This window comes from Ambystoma mexicanum, chromosome 11 (genome assembly GCF_040938575.1).
Source record: "Ambystoma mexicanum isolate Mex_15411 chromosome 11, UKY_AmexF1_1, whole genome shotgun sequence".
In the NCBI taxonomy this organism is placed as follows: Eukaryota; Metazoa; Chordata; class Amphibia; order Caudata; family Ambystomatidae; genus Ambystoma; species Ambystoma mexicanum.
Window position 1 is genome coordinate 1023728583 of NC_090934.1, and position 17578 is coordinate 1023746160.

General features: G+C 46.2%; 1 protein-coding gene across 9 annotated transcripts in view; it reads right to left on the bottom strand.

Annotated features, from left to right (window-relative positions):
* Positions 1 to 17578, bottom strand: part of MEGF11 (multiple EGF like domains 11) — a 2301522-nt gene that overhangs the window by 186779 nt on the left and 2097165 nt on the right. For all 9 annotated transcript variants that reach the window (XM_069624261.1, XM_069624259.1, XM_069624260.1 and 6 more), the window contains one exon: positions 4725 to 4853. In XM_069624261.1, the coding sequence (XP_069480362.1) occupies positions 4725 to 4853 (129 nt within the window). The remainder of the gene's footprint in view (positions 1 to 4724; positions 4854 to 17578) is intronic.

The following is a 17578-nucleotide window of genomic DNA, read 5'->3' on the forward strand; positions in this document are numbered from 1 at the left end:
TTCGCTGTCTGAAGGGGCCATTACCCTTTGTTGTACCTGTTCCAAAGAGGTGTTCTTTCTGGCCATGCTAAGTTTTTGAATGGTATGAATTTTGACCGGAATATCAACATTTTGGTATTTTCCATGTTAATCTCCATGGACAACTCTGGATGTATCTCTGCTAAGGCCCCCACGGTGGTTTTGAGGCCCTTCGCTGAGGTGGACATTAACACAGCGTCATCTGCAAAGAGTAAAATCGGACAGGCCTCACGGCCAAATTTAGGTGGGTCTAGACACTTTGACCTGACGTGTCGAACCACCGCCTCTATTTATAACAGGAATAACAGAGGGGCCAAAATACATCCCTGCCTTACACCACTATTTACATCAAAGGACTGGGTTAGTCCCCCCCTAACCCCCACCGCACTGATGCAAAGTTATTCGAGTGCAAATGGATTATAATCTGCAGCAACCCCTGCGGGATCCCTCTTGTAACCAGAATTGTCCAGAGTTCATCCCTGGAAACAGAGTCGAAAGCGGTCCTGAGATCGGCGAAGACTGCATAGATCTTCATCTTTCTCAGGGCTACATACTTTGATGTAATCAATTGTAGCCAGAAAGTGTGGTCCATTGTGCTAATCTCTGGTAAAAACCTGGCCTGTAGATTGTCTATAACTTTGCACTGGAATACCCACTGCAGTAGATGAGCATGGATTGTTCTAGCAAAGATTTTCCCACCCCATATAGGAGGGAGATGGGTCTGAAATGTGCTGGGTCCGCACTTCCCCCCTTCTAATAGATCAGGATTATTGTCGCATTTAGCCATGAGGGGAGGACCGTATTCAGACTGAGGCAGGTATTAAAGAGGAGTCTTAAGATGGGTGCCCATACTCCTATTTCAACTTCGATTAAATGTATAGGCAGTAAGTCTGGGCTGGGTGCTTTCCCCCACTTCTGTGAGGATATGGCCTTCTCATAAGGGCGACTTTGCAGCTCTAACCCTCTGCAGCCACAGCTTCACACTCTATTCACTCTTGTTTCTCAGCACTACGTGCTTCTTCTCAATAAACTCTCTCTCTGCACTCTCTTCGCCAGGAACGTTGCCTTATCTCTCAGTGCAACCCCCACACTAAGGGTCTATCTTTCACCCTTCTTATAATGGGGTAATTGGCAGTATTTGTCAGGCTTGCTCTTGACAGGATGGTCTGTTTCCCTGCTAGATTCGTTACTTGTGGCTTGACCTTAATAATCAATTCCACCTCTTTGGGTCTTGTGAATGTTACATTGTATATTCGCTATCATCTCATTCATACTGTGAGGAATTCAACCATCTGCACGGTGGGTGTGCGCTCACCTGGACTTTTTTAAAATTATGTATGAAGTTGAATGATGGTAGATCAACCTCTGGAAAATGTGTGGGGCTAATCTGCACCCATTTTCCTATGCTCACGGCATGACATACACATAGACCTGTGTATTCTGGGTGGACACAGCCTACAGGCGCAGTCGTCCGTGTCACATTTAGTTAGAATGTGACACCCAGGGGTACATCAAGGCATCTCAAAAGGAGAGGGCAAAACCTTCATCCTGCCATGTCTCCATGGATATGCCCTATCCTTTGTTGGCCCTGCTGGTGGCAGTGACGAATAATGATGAGGGTTAATTTAAGCAGGCTCACAAGAGGCCTGGTCGTAGGACTAAAAAAAAGACAGGAAACCCCAACACCTTTGATATGGATCTGTGTCAACCTGAAGCCAGCTCCGCTTCTTAGTAACAATGACAGTGAGCTGTCATGTCTGGTACATGTGTTTACAGTAGGTAACCCCCACAGGGGACCCCATTTGGAGGGTAGGAGTATGTGATTTTTGATGGAGACAGAAAGTCTGTTCTCGGCACCACTTCAAGGGAGACCTGCCATTAATCAGGAACCACAGAGAGCTCAATTAACCACAGAGACCCTTTGATCCACAACAGACAGGAAGATGGGTGGGACTTAGCAGAACATGTTCTCACCCCTTTACCTTTCCTATTACAAAGCACTCTGGTTATGACCTCACGCATAACAGACTGTGGGGACCCAGGATTGGTTCATTAAGGTAGGCTTAGCCTACACCAATCAATGGGTCCCATTTGGCTTTAAAAGAGGGTTGAGCCCCTCTTTTGGCAGATCATCTGAAGACTTTGCAAGGAGTAACAAGGAGAACTCAGTTGGACCCTGGCTGAAGGTACAGTCTGCCTTATAGCTTCTGCCAGTGAAGGAAAGCCAGGATTTCCAAAGAGGGAAGCAAGATCCCTCCCCTAAACATCTCCCAGGGAACAGAGCGGGGTACTGAATCCAGAGGACCCTCCAGCAGCTCCAGAACCGGTACCAAGCCAGCACACAGTGTGTCCTGCTTGGCTCTTCAAACAAGCTTCCTAGGTGGGAAGTGCCAGAGAGTCTCTGAACCAAACCAAGGACAAGGCGAAGAAGCTAGGAGGAGTGCACCAACAAGCAGCACCCAGCATCTGCCTTAAGGAAATTTTCGAGCCAGCCGAGCCCCTTGAGCTGCAATCGACTGCACCCCTGACTGTTGTCACACTGCAGTTGCTAACGTCATCTGAGACGCTTTCGGCCAGTGCTTCAGACCCGCCAACCAGCACTGAGACGATTCCTGACCGCAAACCGCTGTGTAGGCCAGCCTGCAGCCGCTGTCCAGCCTCGCTCACCGAACTACCTGCTGCCAGATACCCACAGCTGTCTCCCATCTTGAACTCCGTCGCAGAAGCTGCAAAGTGCCCTGGAACCGACTCGACCCTGTCGAGCACCAAGAACTTCCACAAGCACAAGGTACACTGCGGTTTTGTCCCCTTGGTACTTCTGCAAAGGCCCCTAGTGACATTTTATGACCCATTGCTCCCTTTGTGCTGAAACCAAGTATCCTTGAACTATTGTGAAGAATTACTTTACCAACTACCGTCCTGTCAGTATCCAAAGTGCATCCCCTTTCCTTCTTGAAACTGTCTGTTCTCTGCATTCCTTTACAGGGTTGGTTGTATTTTGTAGTATTAGCACTGTCTGTTGTGATAATAATAAAGTAGATATTTGTATACAACCTTGACTGGACAGTCCCTTTTATCTTTGGGTAAAAATAGCACTTTTGCTATGTTGCAACTAACCAACGATCCACGACCATGCGGAGATACGATACTGTCGTTTTCACTGAATCCCTTTTCACCTAATCAGAAATCTTAGAATTTTTTTTCTTTACATTTTTAAGCCAAGTGGGTACATTTGAAAACATAGATGGGAGTGGAGTAAGGGGATAGGATAAGGTTGGTTGAAGTGAAGGGGGGCGGGTGGTCTCTCCCGCATAATAACAACAAATTTGACTACTTTTTTTTTCGAAGATTTCACCTTTAGGTGAAGTGGATTCAGTGAAATCAAAGACATCCGCGGAGATAAGCCTGCTGTTCCGTCCACGTTACCAAAACTGGACAAGGAAGTTTACATTTCAAATCTGTTTGGATCCCTTCTGGTGTACTAGAGGTGTGGGGCTGATTGATGGTTTAGAAATCGATATTCATCCCTGGACCAATGGTGGCCCGCAAGTTGATTTGTCACCCATACTCAAACTCATTTGCTCCGTTTGCCGCAGGACCGTGGCCCAGTTCAGTGCTAGCACCCAAGTGACTTTCACTGCTCTCCTGTCTCTTGGGGCATTCACCTCCAAAGACTTGTGGCTCAGGAATAGGTCTTCCTGTGGTCCCTGCATCTCCTTTCCTCTGAGATCAAGTTGGTGAGTGTCTGCCAACCCCAGTCAGCATGAGGGCCTTCCGGACCAGGAGTCCAGACCGTGTTCCAGGTCTTGCCATCTGATTAGTTTGTGTGTCTATCATGGGTCAGTGGCTATAATCTGTGTTCCTCACCCCTTATGTGGTAAATGCCCAGATCTTACTCTGTTGCCACTTTTACCCTGATGGCTTCTCTCACACTCCATCTTACTCATGTCCTTGGAGACACTTCCTCTGCTTCCCCCTGGGCCAATGATATCCGGGAAGAGAGAAAGACACACGCAAACACGCATACACACAGTGTAGCAAGGTCACTCAGTGCCGCATGGCCCAGTCATGCCCCCATCGCTCATGCTCTGAACCAAGAAGGGGGGCCTTCATCGCAAAGCCGCTCCCGCCTGCATTGAACCTGCGCTTTGCTTAAATAAAAGACTTTGTCCCCGAAAATCTGCTCGACAAATAATTTCAGCCTGGCACTGTTTGTAAATAGATTTTTAAAAGATTTGGATGAATAATTTATGCCCAGAAACAAACAGTGCGTTATTCCTTTGCCGCCGCGACGCGCCGACCTTTAGAAGTTCGGAACAGAACTCGTTGAAGGTTATCGAAGTAAGATCGAATCACAGCCGCTTCTGACTGCATCAAAGACATAAATTCATAATGATGCGTTATTATTCCCAGGGAAGCGCGACGCGTCGGCGGCCTCGCGCATGCTAATGCGCCAATCCAGGTCTGGGCCACCCTGGATTTCTCCCACTGACACCCAAGGGCAGGAGGGGCTCCAGAAAGGGGGACCCCTTGCTTACATATCTAAGGGTAGGTTCAGGGGCAGCAGATTGTGATGGCATGACACAAGCATTGTTGCGAGTTCCCAGCAGCTATAGGTGTAAAAGTGCTAGGGCCGAGTATGTTCGTCCTGAAATCCCATAAAGAGTTATATGGAAAGTTAATAGGTTTTTTGACCTGGAACTTACTTTGCTCACAGTGTTTGCCGGTGAATCCGGTGCGGCAGGTGCACAGGCCCGTGATGTGGTCGCAGTCGGCCCCGTTCTGGCAGTGGCAGATGTTGGCACAGTCTCTCCCGTAGAAAGCAGCTGGGCACCCTAGGCAAGGATAAAAGGCAATCAAGGGCCGCAGAGAGACATGTGTGCAATTAGCGGGAAAACTGCTCATGCCCGTTCCCCTCCATTCACTCATTTCAATCCACTCTCAAGTTCCGCCTCCGGAACCTGGGAGGAGCACTTACCTGAATCCTCCCCTCCTTCCACGACCGCACTTCCCCCTCACCTTCCCCTATCACCCCTCTCTGTATGTCTGACTACAGAACTACTCGGTATTTGTCGCGGTGTGAATACGACCTCCATTACCGCCACCACCGGTCATGAATCTACCCTAGAAGGCTCGCGTCTTGGTTTTTAAGGCACCGGACTCAAGCCTGCCTAGCCGACTGTTTGCTACTAGGAGCTCATTTTACTCCAAAGTGTAATTTGGCAGTGGGGAGCCGTTACGTGTAGACATACAAGTAGGTGGCTCTGTGCTGGAAAATTGTGATCATTTGCATGGCGGAGTGCAAATTTGTAGGGCAAATGGTGGCATACGCTGCCTTTTGTCCTGCACATATCACTCTGCCGTGCAAATGAGTAAACCATGCCTACCACGCTCACTTGGCAGGCAGCATTTACAATAAAACGCTGGCTACATTTGTAGGGCAAATGGTGGCATACGCTGCCTTTTGTCCTGCACATATCACTCCGCCGTGCAAATGAGTAAACATTGCCTACCACGCTCACATGGCAGGCAGCATTTACAATAAAACGCTGGCTACATTTGTAGGGCAAATGGTGGCATACGCTGCCTTTTGTCCTGCACATATCACTCCGCCGTGCAAATGAGTAAACATTGCCTACCACGCTCATATGGCAGGCAGCATTTACAATAAAACGCTGGCCACCATGTGTGCATGGCAGGCAGCATTTACAATGGATACCTATGGAGTCCCCCTGCTTTATGCTGGTGCATAAAGCCAAAGGGCTCAATAGGGATTCCGAGCATTTTCACCGGCATGAAAATGCATGATGATGCAAATTCTGGAGCATTTGTATGGCGGACAGGAAGGGAGGCGGCAGAAAACGATGGTGCGTTCCGCCCCTCTTCTCTCAATACAAATGGATGAAAATGGGGCACATCATAAATACAAAGCATAAATGTTGTACTCAGGACATGCAGGCTATCAATTCACTGTACGAAGGGCAGAACATGTTCCCCTATGTATTTCTGTTCCAAGTATATGCCTTCTCTAATAAATACAGATGCAAAAAAAAACAAATGTCGGAAATCTTGCAACAGTTGACAGATGCAACACCTGCAACAAGCCCAACTACAGATGCAGTCGCCAGGCAAGCAAGGAGAACCACTAGAACAACTGTACAGGTAATGTCCGCAACATGGACAAAAACTATCGCTGCACCCAGGCTTGGACTGGCCTATAGGGAAATAGGCCCATGGCCGAACCAAAAACGCAAAATGCTGGTGTGGGCCAGATTTTTGGGTGAAAGTGGGCCGCATTTTTGGCCAATTTGATGAGTTACTTCACTATGTGGCTAGTAGTTTTGACCAGTGTTGCTGAATAAATATTCTTTAAAATGCACAATTTGCATCACATTTTGTCAAAAAAACCCTTGTGTACTATTCAAACAGTGTTACAAAAGGATTGAATAGCCTGCAACTGTGGGAACCACGTTTTCCTTGGTGCCCGAACCAATTTTATGGCCCAGTCCAACCCTGGCTGCACCATTATGACAAGCAGCAATGAGGAGTCTACAGCCATTCAGGAGATGTGCAGAAAGTGGCTAGAAAGTGGCTAGCAAGTAGAGCTGGTGCACTGAGGAAGACAACTCGAGCTATGCTACCGAAGGCTGCTACAATGATAACAAAACTACCGCTACACTGGGGAATACAGTCAGGACAACTACAGAAACACAAGCAATGTAACCAAACACTAGCACAAGTTGAAGACAGTTGCTTGCTTTCAACTTTGCAAAGAAGTGTTACTTCCTGCAGCAAAGTTGAAAGCAAGTGTGAATGAAATGTGTCACTGTCTAGTGCCTGCCGGCTCCAGCTCAGCGGAGCCCTCAGTCAGCCTGCAAAGGCTGCACGCACCCACCCCCCAGGGTCAGGAGGAGGACTCGCCGGAGGGGAGGGAGGCAGGTGTTAAAAATTGCTTTGGTGTGCGTCACGCACACCAATTGTAACACCTGCCTCCCTCCCACAGATGAAACAAGTCGTCGTTCTCTCTGGCCGTCTGGCCGCCACAGCCGCAGGCCAGAGAGGCTCGTGAGGAGCACAGCCACACACACGGCAGGCGCACCGTCCGTGACCGGCCCCCACCGACGCGACGGCGACGCCAATTATGCACACATGCATCTGCATCATCTGCATGCATCATAAATGATGATGCAGATGCAATCATCAAAGCAAGGTAACATGACATCTAGTAGTGTTACCTTGCTATGATGATTGTGCACTGGCACTGCAGACTCGTGTGACGGTCTCAGTGCCTCCTGGGCTGGCTCCCGAATCCCCCCTGAGCCGAGCCTCCATGCCCTGCCTCACTGACAGACAGTGGCTGGCCAAGCTCGCCCATCCCAGGCGGATCAACAGTCACTCACCTCCACACTCCACCCCCCCCCATGAGTCTGACTTCACTTGGCCGCGGCCCGCGCGAATACTCGCGACGCGGCTCGGTGGCGCTGCACTGCAGCGCAGCGCACACTAGGCCGGGCCGGGGCCGCGGCGCCTGCTGCCAATAAAAAAAAAATACATTTTTTTTTTTTAAAACCGGCCCAGAGGTGGCTGCCGGAAAACCGGCCCCAGGGCACCCCAAAGTCGTTCGGCCACGGGCCGAAAGACCGAAAGGGCCAGTACGACGCTGGATGTCAACTGTAGCTTTGCCAGCAATGCATGCAGCAAGGATGACAATTCAAGCTACATCAGCAAAGCACACAATCTGGAAGTGAACCACGGTTGTGTAGAGCACTTGCACTAAGAGTAACAACTACAACTACATGGTAAAGTTTAAAATGTGAACATTAACGACAAGTGTTTCTGCAACTCACACTTCGGGTGAAAGCTACACCTATTATACGGCCAAAGCGTGCATCTCAGACATTAACTGCAGCTGTTTCATCAACTCACACCCCGTGACTATGGTTGGTGCGGTACATGTACACTTAATAACTGCAGCTATGCATACAATGAGGACAACGACTAGCATAGGATTCTACCTGGGACAAAGCAAGGTTCCCGAAAGAAAAGTGTCTGGGCTTGAGGACAGCACAACATGGCCACTCAAGCCTTGGATCTATATGACTAAGAAATGAGAGCAACTACAGCCAGGTGGTGAGGTTGAATAAATTAAACAGGCAGAGTAAAGAGTACGCCTGTGCCCGCCTGAAAGGAGTAGGTAACAGATGATGTTGTTATTTGGACACAGAATCAGCATTAATGACAATGCAACGGCCCTGCAGTTTCTTTCGGTCTGACCTGGCAGGTAAAGAGTACGCCTGTGAAAGGAGTAGGTAATAGATGATGTTGTTATTTGGACACAGAATCAGCATTAATGACAATGCAACCGCCCTGCAGTTTCTTTCGGTCTGACCTGGCAGGTAAAGAGTACGCCTGTGAAAGGAGTAGGTAATAGATGATGTTGTTATTTGGACACAGAATCAGCATTAATGACAATGCAACCGCCCTGCAGTTTCTTTCGGTCTGACCTGGCAGGTAAAGAGTACGCCTGTGAAAGGAGTAGGTAATAGATGATGTTGTTATTTGGACACAGAATCAGCATTAATGACAATGCAACGGCCCTGCAGTTTCTTTCGGTCTGACCTGGCAGGTAAAGAGTACGCCTGTGAAAGGAGTAGGTAATAGATGATGTTGTTATTTGGACACAGAATCAGCATTAATGACAATGCAACCGCCCTGCAGTTTCTTTCGGTCTGACCTGGCAGGTAAAGAGTACGAACCATCTTTGTCTGCACCGTCTGCTCCCCAAGACTCTGCTGGATGCCTCTGTTCTTATTGTGGGCCGGCAAAACTTCCTACTAAATCCACCTCTGGACCCTCCAAGCATAACCATTAACCGAGTATTCTCAGGAAAAACACACCTTAGTCTCTTGGAATACGAGAGGCCATTCTCATTTGCAATGGTCAGCTCCGTCTAATATCAGCAATTACGATATAGTGGCCTTGCAGGAAACCTGGCTTGTGACAACCCCTACATGGGATGACCATGATATCATTTTGCTCCCGGCTTCTAAGGCCATCAGAGGGAGACCAACATCTGGCCTTTTGGTGGCGGTCAAAACGAGCAAAGGACTAAGGATTACTAAATGGGCCTCACCCAATAATTTTATCCAATTAGTTAAAATCACAAGCTCTGTGCAATCACTGGCTTTAATAAACTTATATCGAAACCCTATAGGATTGACTGACAACATCTTTTACAAAGATCTCACCACAATGCTAGAACTAATAGCTTGTGATAAGCATGTTGGTGCCACCTTCATGGTTGGGGACTTAAACCTTAACTGTATTAGTCCAAAAACGACCTGCCAAAAGCGTGAGACTGCCAGATGGTTAAATTTTGTAAGAGACCATACTTTATATATGGCCAATGGTGCTATTTCAGGCGACATCCCTGTGAGTGTGACATGGGAAAGAGGAAAGTCCCAATCAAACATTGACTATGTGTTTGTCTCGGATAGCCTCTTTTATAGGGCCACTAAATTAGAAATAATAACACAATCTGTTAGTGATCATCACATGATAACTTTTGAATGGCAAGGCTACTATGATCCTATGCTATCGACACAACGATGGTCAAAACAGGTCTTCAGTGTAAATGCTGCGAGAAAACGTTTTAAATGGAGTGCTGCCTCCTTACATGATCATGATCTCAATCTCGCCACTCAAGGGCTACTTCTATCAAAGAAGGACTTTTATGTAGATATCCTTCCAAGCTTTGGCTCTGTGCATGCTGATAGATCATGTAATGTTCACACACATAAACACCAATATGACCAAACCATGCAACAAGCAAAACACACCTATAGGAAAGCTTTAAGAGCCACACGTAAACTGCCTATAGGTGCACGACAAGGCATCCGAGAGAAAATTAAATGTCAATATCGAAACTGGTGTCAGTTTAGAAGGGCTACACTCTATCAGCAGGATGGCGAAGCATTCCTGGCTGCTGCAAGCAATACAAATTCTGCTCAAATATAGTCACTACTTAACAGTGCGACGTCTCGAGCTCAATTGAACCTCCAATTATGTGGAGTTACTGAATCGCAGTGGCTTGGACATTTCCTGAAATTATATTCTGAGTCTAAATACGCCAATTTTATCTACACACCTGCCTCATTGAACTGTTGGGACTTGGAGTGTTCACCTAGTATAATTGAAATTCGTATCAAAAAGTCATCTTCCTCACATGCCGCAGGGCCTGATGGGCTAAGCAATTTCATGTTCAAACAGAATCCATCTGAATGGGCGATAATATTGAACAACTTATTCCATCAGATTATATGTTCCAAAAAAATTCCAACATCATGGCAGTCTTCGCTGCTTGTTCCAATTTTTAAAAAGGGTGACAGGGAATCCCCGGCAAGTTGTCATCCCATTGCCCTGCTCGATGCTCCCGGGAAGATCTTTGCTCGACTTGTATTACGGGATTTTTCCCATTGGACGGAGATCTACCAGCAGCGAGATCCCTGTCAAACGAGCTTTGTAGCCAGATTGGGTACGTCCGTTAACTTACTGACCCTCAATGCTTTAAAGGCCCAAGCACAGTCATCTAAACAGCCAATGTATTTTGCTTTTGTTGATCTCCATACAGCCTTCGATTCCGTTTCTAGAACCAAACTGATGAACAAACTGCATCTGGCCAATTGTCCTAACACTCTATGTGACATTATATATGCCCTACATTCGTCTACTTCCATCATGATTCGTCTAACTTTTTCAGGTCTTTTGTCTGCGGCAATCCCAACCTTTCGAGGGTTGAAACAAGGCTGTGTGCTGGCCTCTGCCATCTGCAACTTTTTTATACAAGATGGGAAACAACTTTTTTCTCATGTGGTCTCAGACTCTCCAAAAATGAGTGGCGCCCCTATTAAAGCTTTAGTGTTGGTCTCGAAAACACCAATAGGCCTTCAAAAATTACTGTCTGCACTACATGAGTATTTAGAATCGAATGAGCTGGTAATCAATTTAAACAAAACACAAGTAGTTGTTTATGCTCCAAAATCCACCAAAAGAAGGCCATTTGAGTGGAAAATAGACAGTAGGATTGTTGAAGTAGTTCCAACATACCTTTACTTGGGAATTTTATTTGATGGTTCTTCGCCTGTGGATTCGCACTCAAGGTCCTTGGACCATAAGATCATATCTGCCATTTCCCATACAAAAATAATTTGACATAAATCTGGAAAATTTACGATCAGTCCAGCTATAACCTATTGGAGGCAAAAAGTAGTACCAACTATATTATATGGTCTCGAAACTAAAAAAATTGTCTGTCCAGACACTTTGCATAAATTAGAGGCAAAATACTGGCGAGGTGTATTACAACTCCCTCAATGTGTTCCAGGACCTTGGCTAAGACTTGAATTAGGTTTGACGTCCTTGAGTGCAGAATACCATTGGAGGTTATGTGCCTTGTTTAGGAAATGTCTTATTTATGATAAATCAGATACTATATTGGCCTTATTATCCTCCTACATGTTGACCTCGGATCATCACTTTGTCAAAACGTGGATGGCACGGATATTTAATATTTTGGCGAGAATTGATCTGTCTTTGGAAATGCTCATTGGTAATCCGACCAAGACAAAAGAGAAACTGTTCAGATTTGACTGGATCCAAACGAGAATGAGGTGTTTGTCATACTAAGACTTTGAAATGTTAGTCTTTGAACATAAAAGTCGTGGAGTATTAGCACCATACTTAAATCAATCCCCTTCTCCGCAATTAAGATCAACTATTTTACGGCTGCGATTTAATCTTTTTCCAACTCGAGATGTTTTGGTTAGAAGGAAGTTGTTGCCGGTAAATAAAAATGATTGCACTTTCTGTGAGATTGTGGGGGTTAAAGAAACACTCCAACACATCCTCTCTGCTTGTCCAGCGCTAACTGAACTTCGAATTAAATACTTTGAATCTCATCCTATTTCAGTGAACTAACCCCTGAAACTCGGTGGTCGATATTACTATACACCAATTCAATAAGCATTCGCATTGCCACTCATAATTTTTTGGAGGCTATTATGTTAAAACTTAAGTGTGTGTCGCCCATGATATAGAGCTACACATATGAGGAGTATTAAATCCTGCAGTTGTCTGTAAGCATTGGAAAAGTTAACCTGTGATGGGCCTACCTACAATTTATGAAAGATTGTCATGTCAAACAATGATGAGACTTATTTTATGCATTAACGTCAAAATGGCATTGTGAGTCTGAATTATATTTATGTTTTCAGTTCTGTACCTGATATTTTAGAACCTGCCTTTAGTTAAGTCTCTCATAAGTTAGGCCCTTCCAAATTATTCCTAACTGATTTAGATATTTTATGGTTTTATTTTACTTATTTGGATTAATTGTTAATCTTATTACACTTTTAACAAAATGTACTTTAACCTTGTATGATTTTTTGTTTATACATAATTTATAATTGAATTTGTTTGAATATTGAAAAAGTTGTTTATTCAACTACATTCAATAAAGAATAAAAAAAAAAGACCTGGCAGGTGGTGCTGTTAGGTTTCTAGTTGTGTTGGAGTTTATCCTGCAAGATGCTTAAAAGGTTCTGCTTGGATTTAAATTCTCTTCCTAGGTTGATCACTTGAGTTATTTTGTTAGGAATGTCATTTTATTAAGTTACAGTGAATTATACCTAGCTCTCTGCATACAAAACCTAATATTTCTGGACACAAGTCCATCATGTCTCCTCTTCCCCTCCCCTATCACTTACCCAATGTTCCTACCAAACATACTTCTATACATGCCCAACTCTTGGCGCCAGAACTCCTGTCCGCTGGCTTGGCACAATCAGTGCTCTCCCTTGATTATAGGGACCCTTTCTTGCATAATATTCTGGTGGAAGTCTTCACACTACTAGGGCCCACTTGAGCACCTCTCAAGTCCATCATGCAACCGCTCACGATGTAGCTACGTCTACTACCATGCTTCATCGGTTCTAGATATTGCCATCACTATACAACTCTGCTCTAATCCGAGCTGTACCCTTCTGAGTCCTACACTCATGCTTAGCAAACATTTGTCACATTTGAGAAGCACGCATGCCTCCTTTCATAATCATACTCCCCACTCATCCCAATTGTTTTTCCTCTCTGTTTTTGGTCAGTTTATTGTCTATTTTCTCTTTCCTATCACCTCCTCCCCTAACCTCCACTTCCTTTCCATGGATTAAGGTTGGGCGACACTCTGGCAGGTTCACAATATGCCACCTTTTGGACAAGGCCAGGTGCCGTAAGACGACTAAGGTGGTGATATGTGCAATATAAATATTGGATAATATGACATAACACGTGGAAAATGGCCTACACAAGTCAATGATAATGAAAGGGCTGGGGCCGAGTCAGTCAGGGTGCACCCTACAAATGTTATAAATAAATAAACAATAAAATGCACATCCATTGTAGAACTGTTTGAAACCTCCAGGTACTATCCTGGAGAACCATGAGAGCATGGTCGATAAGCCCCAGAGATAGAACTGGTGTCCCTCATTCTACATGCTTACACAGTAAATGTTTCATTATGTGTGGGCCGCCCCACTGCATCACTCAGTGGCTTCCTGGGTGCCTTTTCTGCATAGGGAATGTTGCAAGCAGCAGGGTTGACACATACACTGTCATAAACATCCTGCCATTCTGCTCATTCAACCACTATTAATTAGATCAATGTGTTCCCGTTCCAAAATGGCCGCACCGTTTCCATCCTTGCTGCCCAAAACAAGATTCTTCTGTAACTATCTGGCCAGGACGCCTTACATCTTCTCTTAATTACCCATGCTACTCTCTCCCCCGCACCCAGCCTTGTTACTAGCAGACCTTCGTCAAATGTGACTTCCATATAAAAATATTTTCATATAAAGTAAAATAGTAACAAACTAGCAGCAGAGAAAGAACAAGGTACTCACCTTAAAGAATGCTGTACTCCTAGTTCATAGCTCCCTTTATTCAATAATCATGGGTTTTCGTCCATGGGAAGGAGACAAGACAGAATATGGTGCAGAGCAGAATTTTTGTAATCATCAAATACTTTAGCAAATATGGCAAGGAGGGCTATATGGAGGAAAGGGGGCTATGGACTAGGTGTACAGTTTTCACCATGGTGAGTAGCGTGTTCCCTTACTCAGCATCCCGTTGCCTTTCCACCGTACTCGTGGCAGATTGTTAAGCATCCTTAAACAGGGAGGATGGCGAAAGGTACAGAAGAACCCAGTTAAGCGAGCCCAGGGGAACTGGGAATGAACTCTCCAGGGCCTGGGCATCCCCCAGCCCAAGAAAAACAATGTCTAAAAATGTTAATACCCTTTCAATACCACTCCCCTAAAATCTGGACAGCGAGATATATTTTCCTAATATTTAGGAGGTTGAGGCGAGCTGCTGTTCCAGTTTTGGAGATGAAAGTAGTGAAGGTGTGAGAAGGATCATAGATGATGCCGAGGTTTCTAGCCGAAGAAGAGTACGAGAGAATGTCAGGTGGGAACTGAATAGGCAGAGGAAGAGATGAAACAGAGCTTTTAGCAGGGAAGAAGAGTACCTCTGTTTTGGTAGAGTTTAACATCAGAGAGTGCAAAGCCATCCAATATTTAATGGCAGATAGACAGTTGGAAATGTTGATAGAGAGATCAGAGGAGAGTTCAGGAAAAGAGAAGATTTGGGTGTCGCCCACAAAGGGTTTGTACGAGAACCCAAAGGAGGAGATTAGTGCTGCCAGAGCAGAAGTGTAGAGTGTAGAGAGGAGTGGACCCAAGACAGAACATTGTGGAACACCAGCAGTTAGAGGAGTGAGTTGAGAGGTGTTGTTGCTCCAGGAGACAAAGAAATGGGCGCGGTGCAAGCTAGGATTCAATCCAGGCTAAGGGCTTGATCATGAATCCCAAGAAGAAAGAGTATTAATGAGATCAGCGTGATCGACTGTGTCAAAGGCAGCAGACAGGTCAAGGAGTATCAGGATAGAGGACAGGTTTGAGTGCTTGCAGAGGCAGTGAAGTTGGACACATTCATGAGAGCAGTTTCAGTGGAGTGACAGGAGAGAAAACCTGCTTGTAGGGGGTCTCGAGGGTTGTGGATCTCTAAGAAATTGGTAAGACAGCTGACCATAACTGTCATGGGCGCTACTCCCGAGGGGCCAGGACTGGCCCAGCACCCTCGGAAGCAGACCCATCTTCCACTACTCCGGACCCAGCAGACCCCTACAGGGGCCCTTTGGACCGTGTCCTGGCGCCTTTGGCGCCAGGCTCATGAAGGGTTTCAGTCCCGGCGCCATAGGCGCCGGGCTCATATTGATAAACAGTGTAATAATGCTTGGGTGGACTTACCTGAGGCAGACCATGCTGCATATTTACCCAGAACAATCCAGTCTGGTTGAAGTCCCCAGCCATCAGGGCTGGGAGGATCTATTCCCTCCATTCAGGAACTCTTTTCTTACCTGGGTGGAACCGGTGGAAGAACACACACTGGAAGCACTTCTCTGCTATTCAAACCACGCCCGATGGAAAACACGTGCTTCGCGTTATTCTGCAGCAGCAGCAGGACGCTCACCGAGTCGGCTCCTGCATTCCAGGTCCAGAGTCATCTTCAGCTTCCGCGCAGCAACCTGTGGATGAAGAAAGACACAGAACAATACTTACCAGATCCCGGAATCCAGTCACCGGCAAAACCTGCAAAGAATAAACATAAGGTTAGAAAAGTGCAACTCGCTCGCAGCCGCGCCCGCTTACCTGATCCATCCGTGATTGCAACGGAGCTAACCGCGGCCTTCTCTTCGGCAGCTTCTCTGCACCTGAAAGGCAAAGGACATAATTAAAAAGGGGTTTGGGTAAAGGCAGTCGCATTCATCTTAACTTACCAGTTTTTGCACGCGCAGAAGCGGCTGCATCAACCGCAGCATCCCGGCACCTAAAAACTAGAAAAAAGGACATTATTAGAGGTGCCATTAAAAGCGGCCAACGATCATTATACTTACGTGCATCGGCACGTGCAGTGGCAACGGATATAAAGCCTGCAGCATCCCGGCACCTGAAAACTAGAAAAGGGACATTATTAGAGGTGCCATTAAAAGCGGCCAACGAACATTATACTTACGTGCATCGGCACGTGCAGCGGCAACGGAAAACTACGCCCACAGCATCCCGAGGCCTGAAACAAAGGAAAAGGGACATTATTGAGGAGCCCATCTTTTAAAGCCTAAAGACTACAGTATACTTACAGGCATCCGCTCGTGCAGTAACGGCGGCATCGCTCTTCGGCATCCCAGCACCAGTGCCACAACTAAGGCCGCAAAAGACTTGAGCCTCAACACTGAACTCATCCAGTGACGTAACTGGAATCCACGCACCCCTGCACCAGACGCAAGATGGAGAGCTCAGCATTTATACGCCTAAGGTGAGAGCTCGCCGAGACAAGTAGAAAGCTAGGACGTGGGAGAAACTGGCGATTGGTGGGAGAAGGAATCCCATCAAACGGTGATTAACCCTTTTTCTTCCACCTGCAGAAAACTTACCCTGCAAGTCAGACATTCGATAAGAGGAAGCCCAGTCCTGAGAGTCGTCCGAGCTCTACGCTTCTCAATTGAAGAAGGTGCAGCCGGGTATTCTGCACAAAGAGCCTCACATTTGGGACTGACAGCATGCAGGAGACAATGAGACCCGGACACTTATAAAAGGAGACACTGGAGTGGTACCGGCTCAGACTATTGTCAATCCAGAGGTGTCTAGAGCCTGAATGATGTACATAGTGGGACATACTCAGCCTAGGTTAGTGTGCCCCAGGAAGCAATGTACAAGAGAGAGCTAGGTGTTTCAGTAAATGTTCTCATTTTCACCAAGAGTTACAAAAAGCACACTAGATCCAGCATCCACTGGAGGGAGAATATAGACTTTCCGATGTCTTGGCACAAATTAGCTGATCGTCCAGGTGCAAGCAGATGTGGAAAAGCAGTGACCATTGTCATGGCGGTGGTAAAGACATAGGTCAAAGAAAAAGCCTCCCAACCAATAGAAATGAGTAGTCATCGTAAACCTGTGATAATTCTGTCATGGGAGCTAGATCGGAATGTGAAGCCAGGCATCTGTAGACCCAGGGCACAAAGCCAATTCCCCTGGTGAAGCGCTGAGAGGAGTTGGGCTAGTGGGACTTTCCTGAACTTCCCCTTGAGAGAAATGATTTTTGGGTCCATAGATCGAGAATGGGGTGTATAATTCCTTGTTTTTCTTGGGCATCATATAGAACCTGGGCTAGACGCCTTCCTGAGTCTCCAATGGGGTAACCCAATCTATTCTTTTCCTAGAGAGCAGCTTAACTAACCATTGGAGGAGATTCGATTGAAGTTGTTGGGTGAGGAGTGTGTGGAAAAAGCGGGGTGAAGAGCAAGGTGAAATCCCAACGTCACTACTGACAGGACTCAAGAGTGCTGTGTAATTAGCAGAATTGGAAAAGCTGGCGATTCAACCTCCCGCTACATCATTGTGCTCTCTGGGCCACAGATTTTCATTTACTCCTGACCCTCTGGCCTTGCATT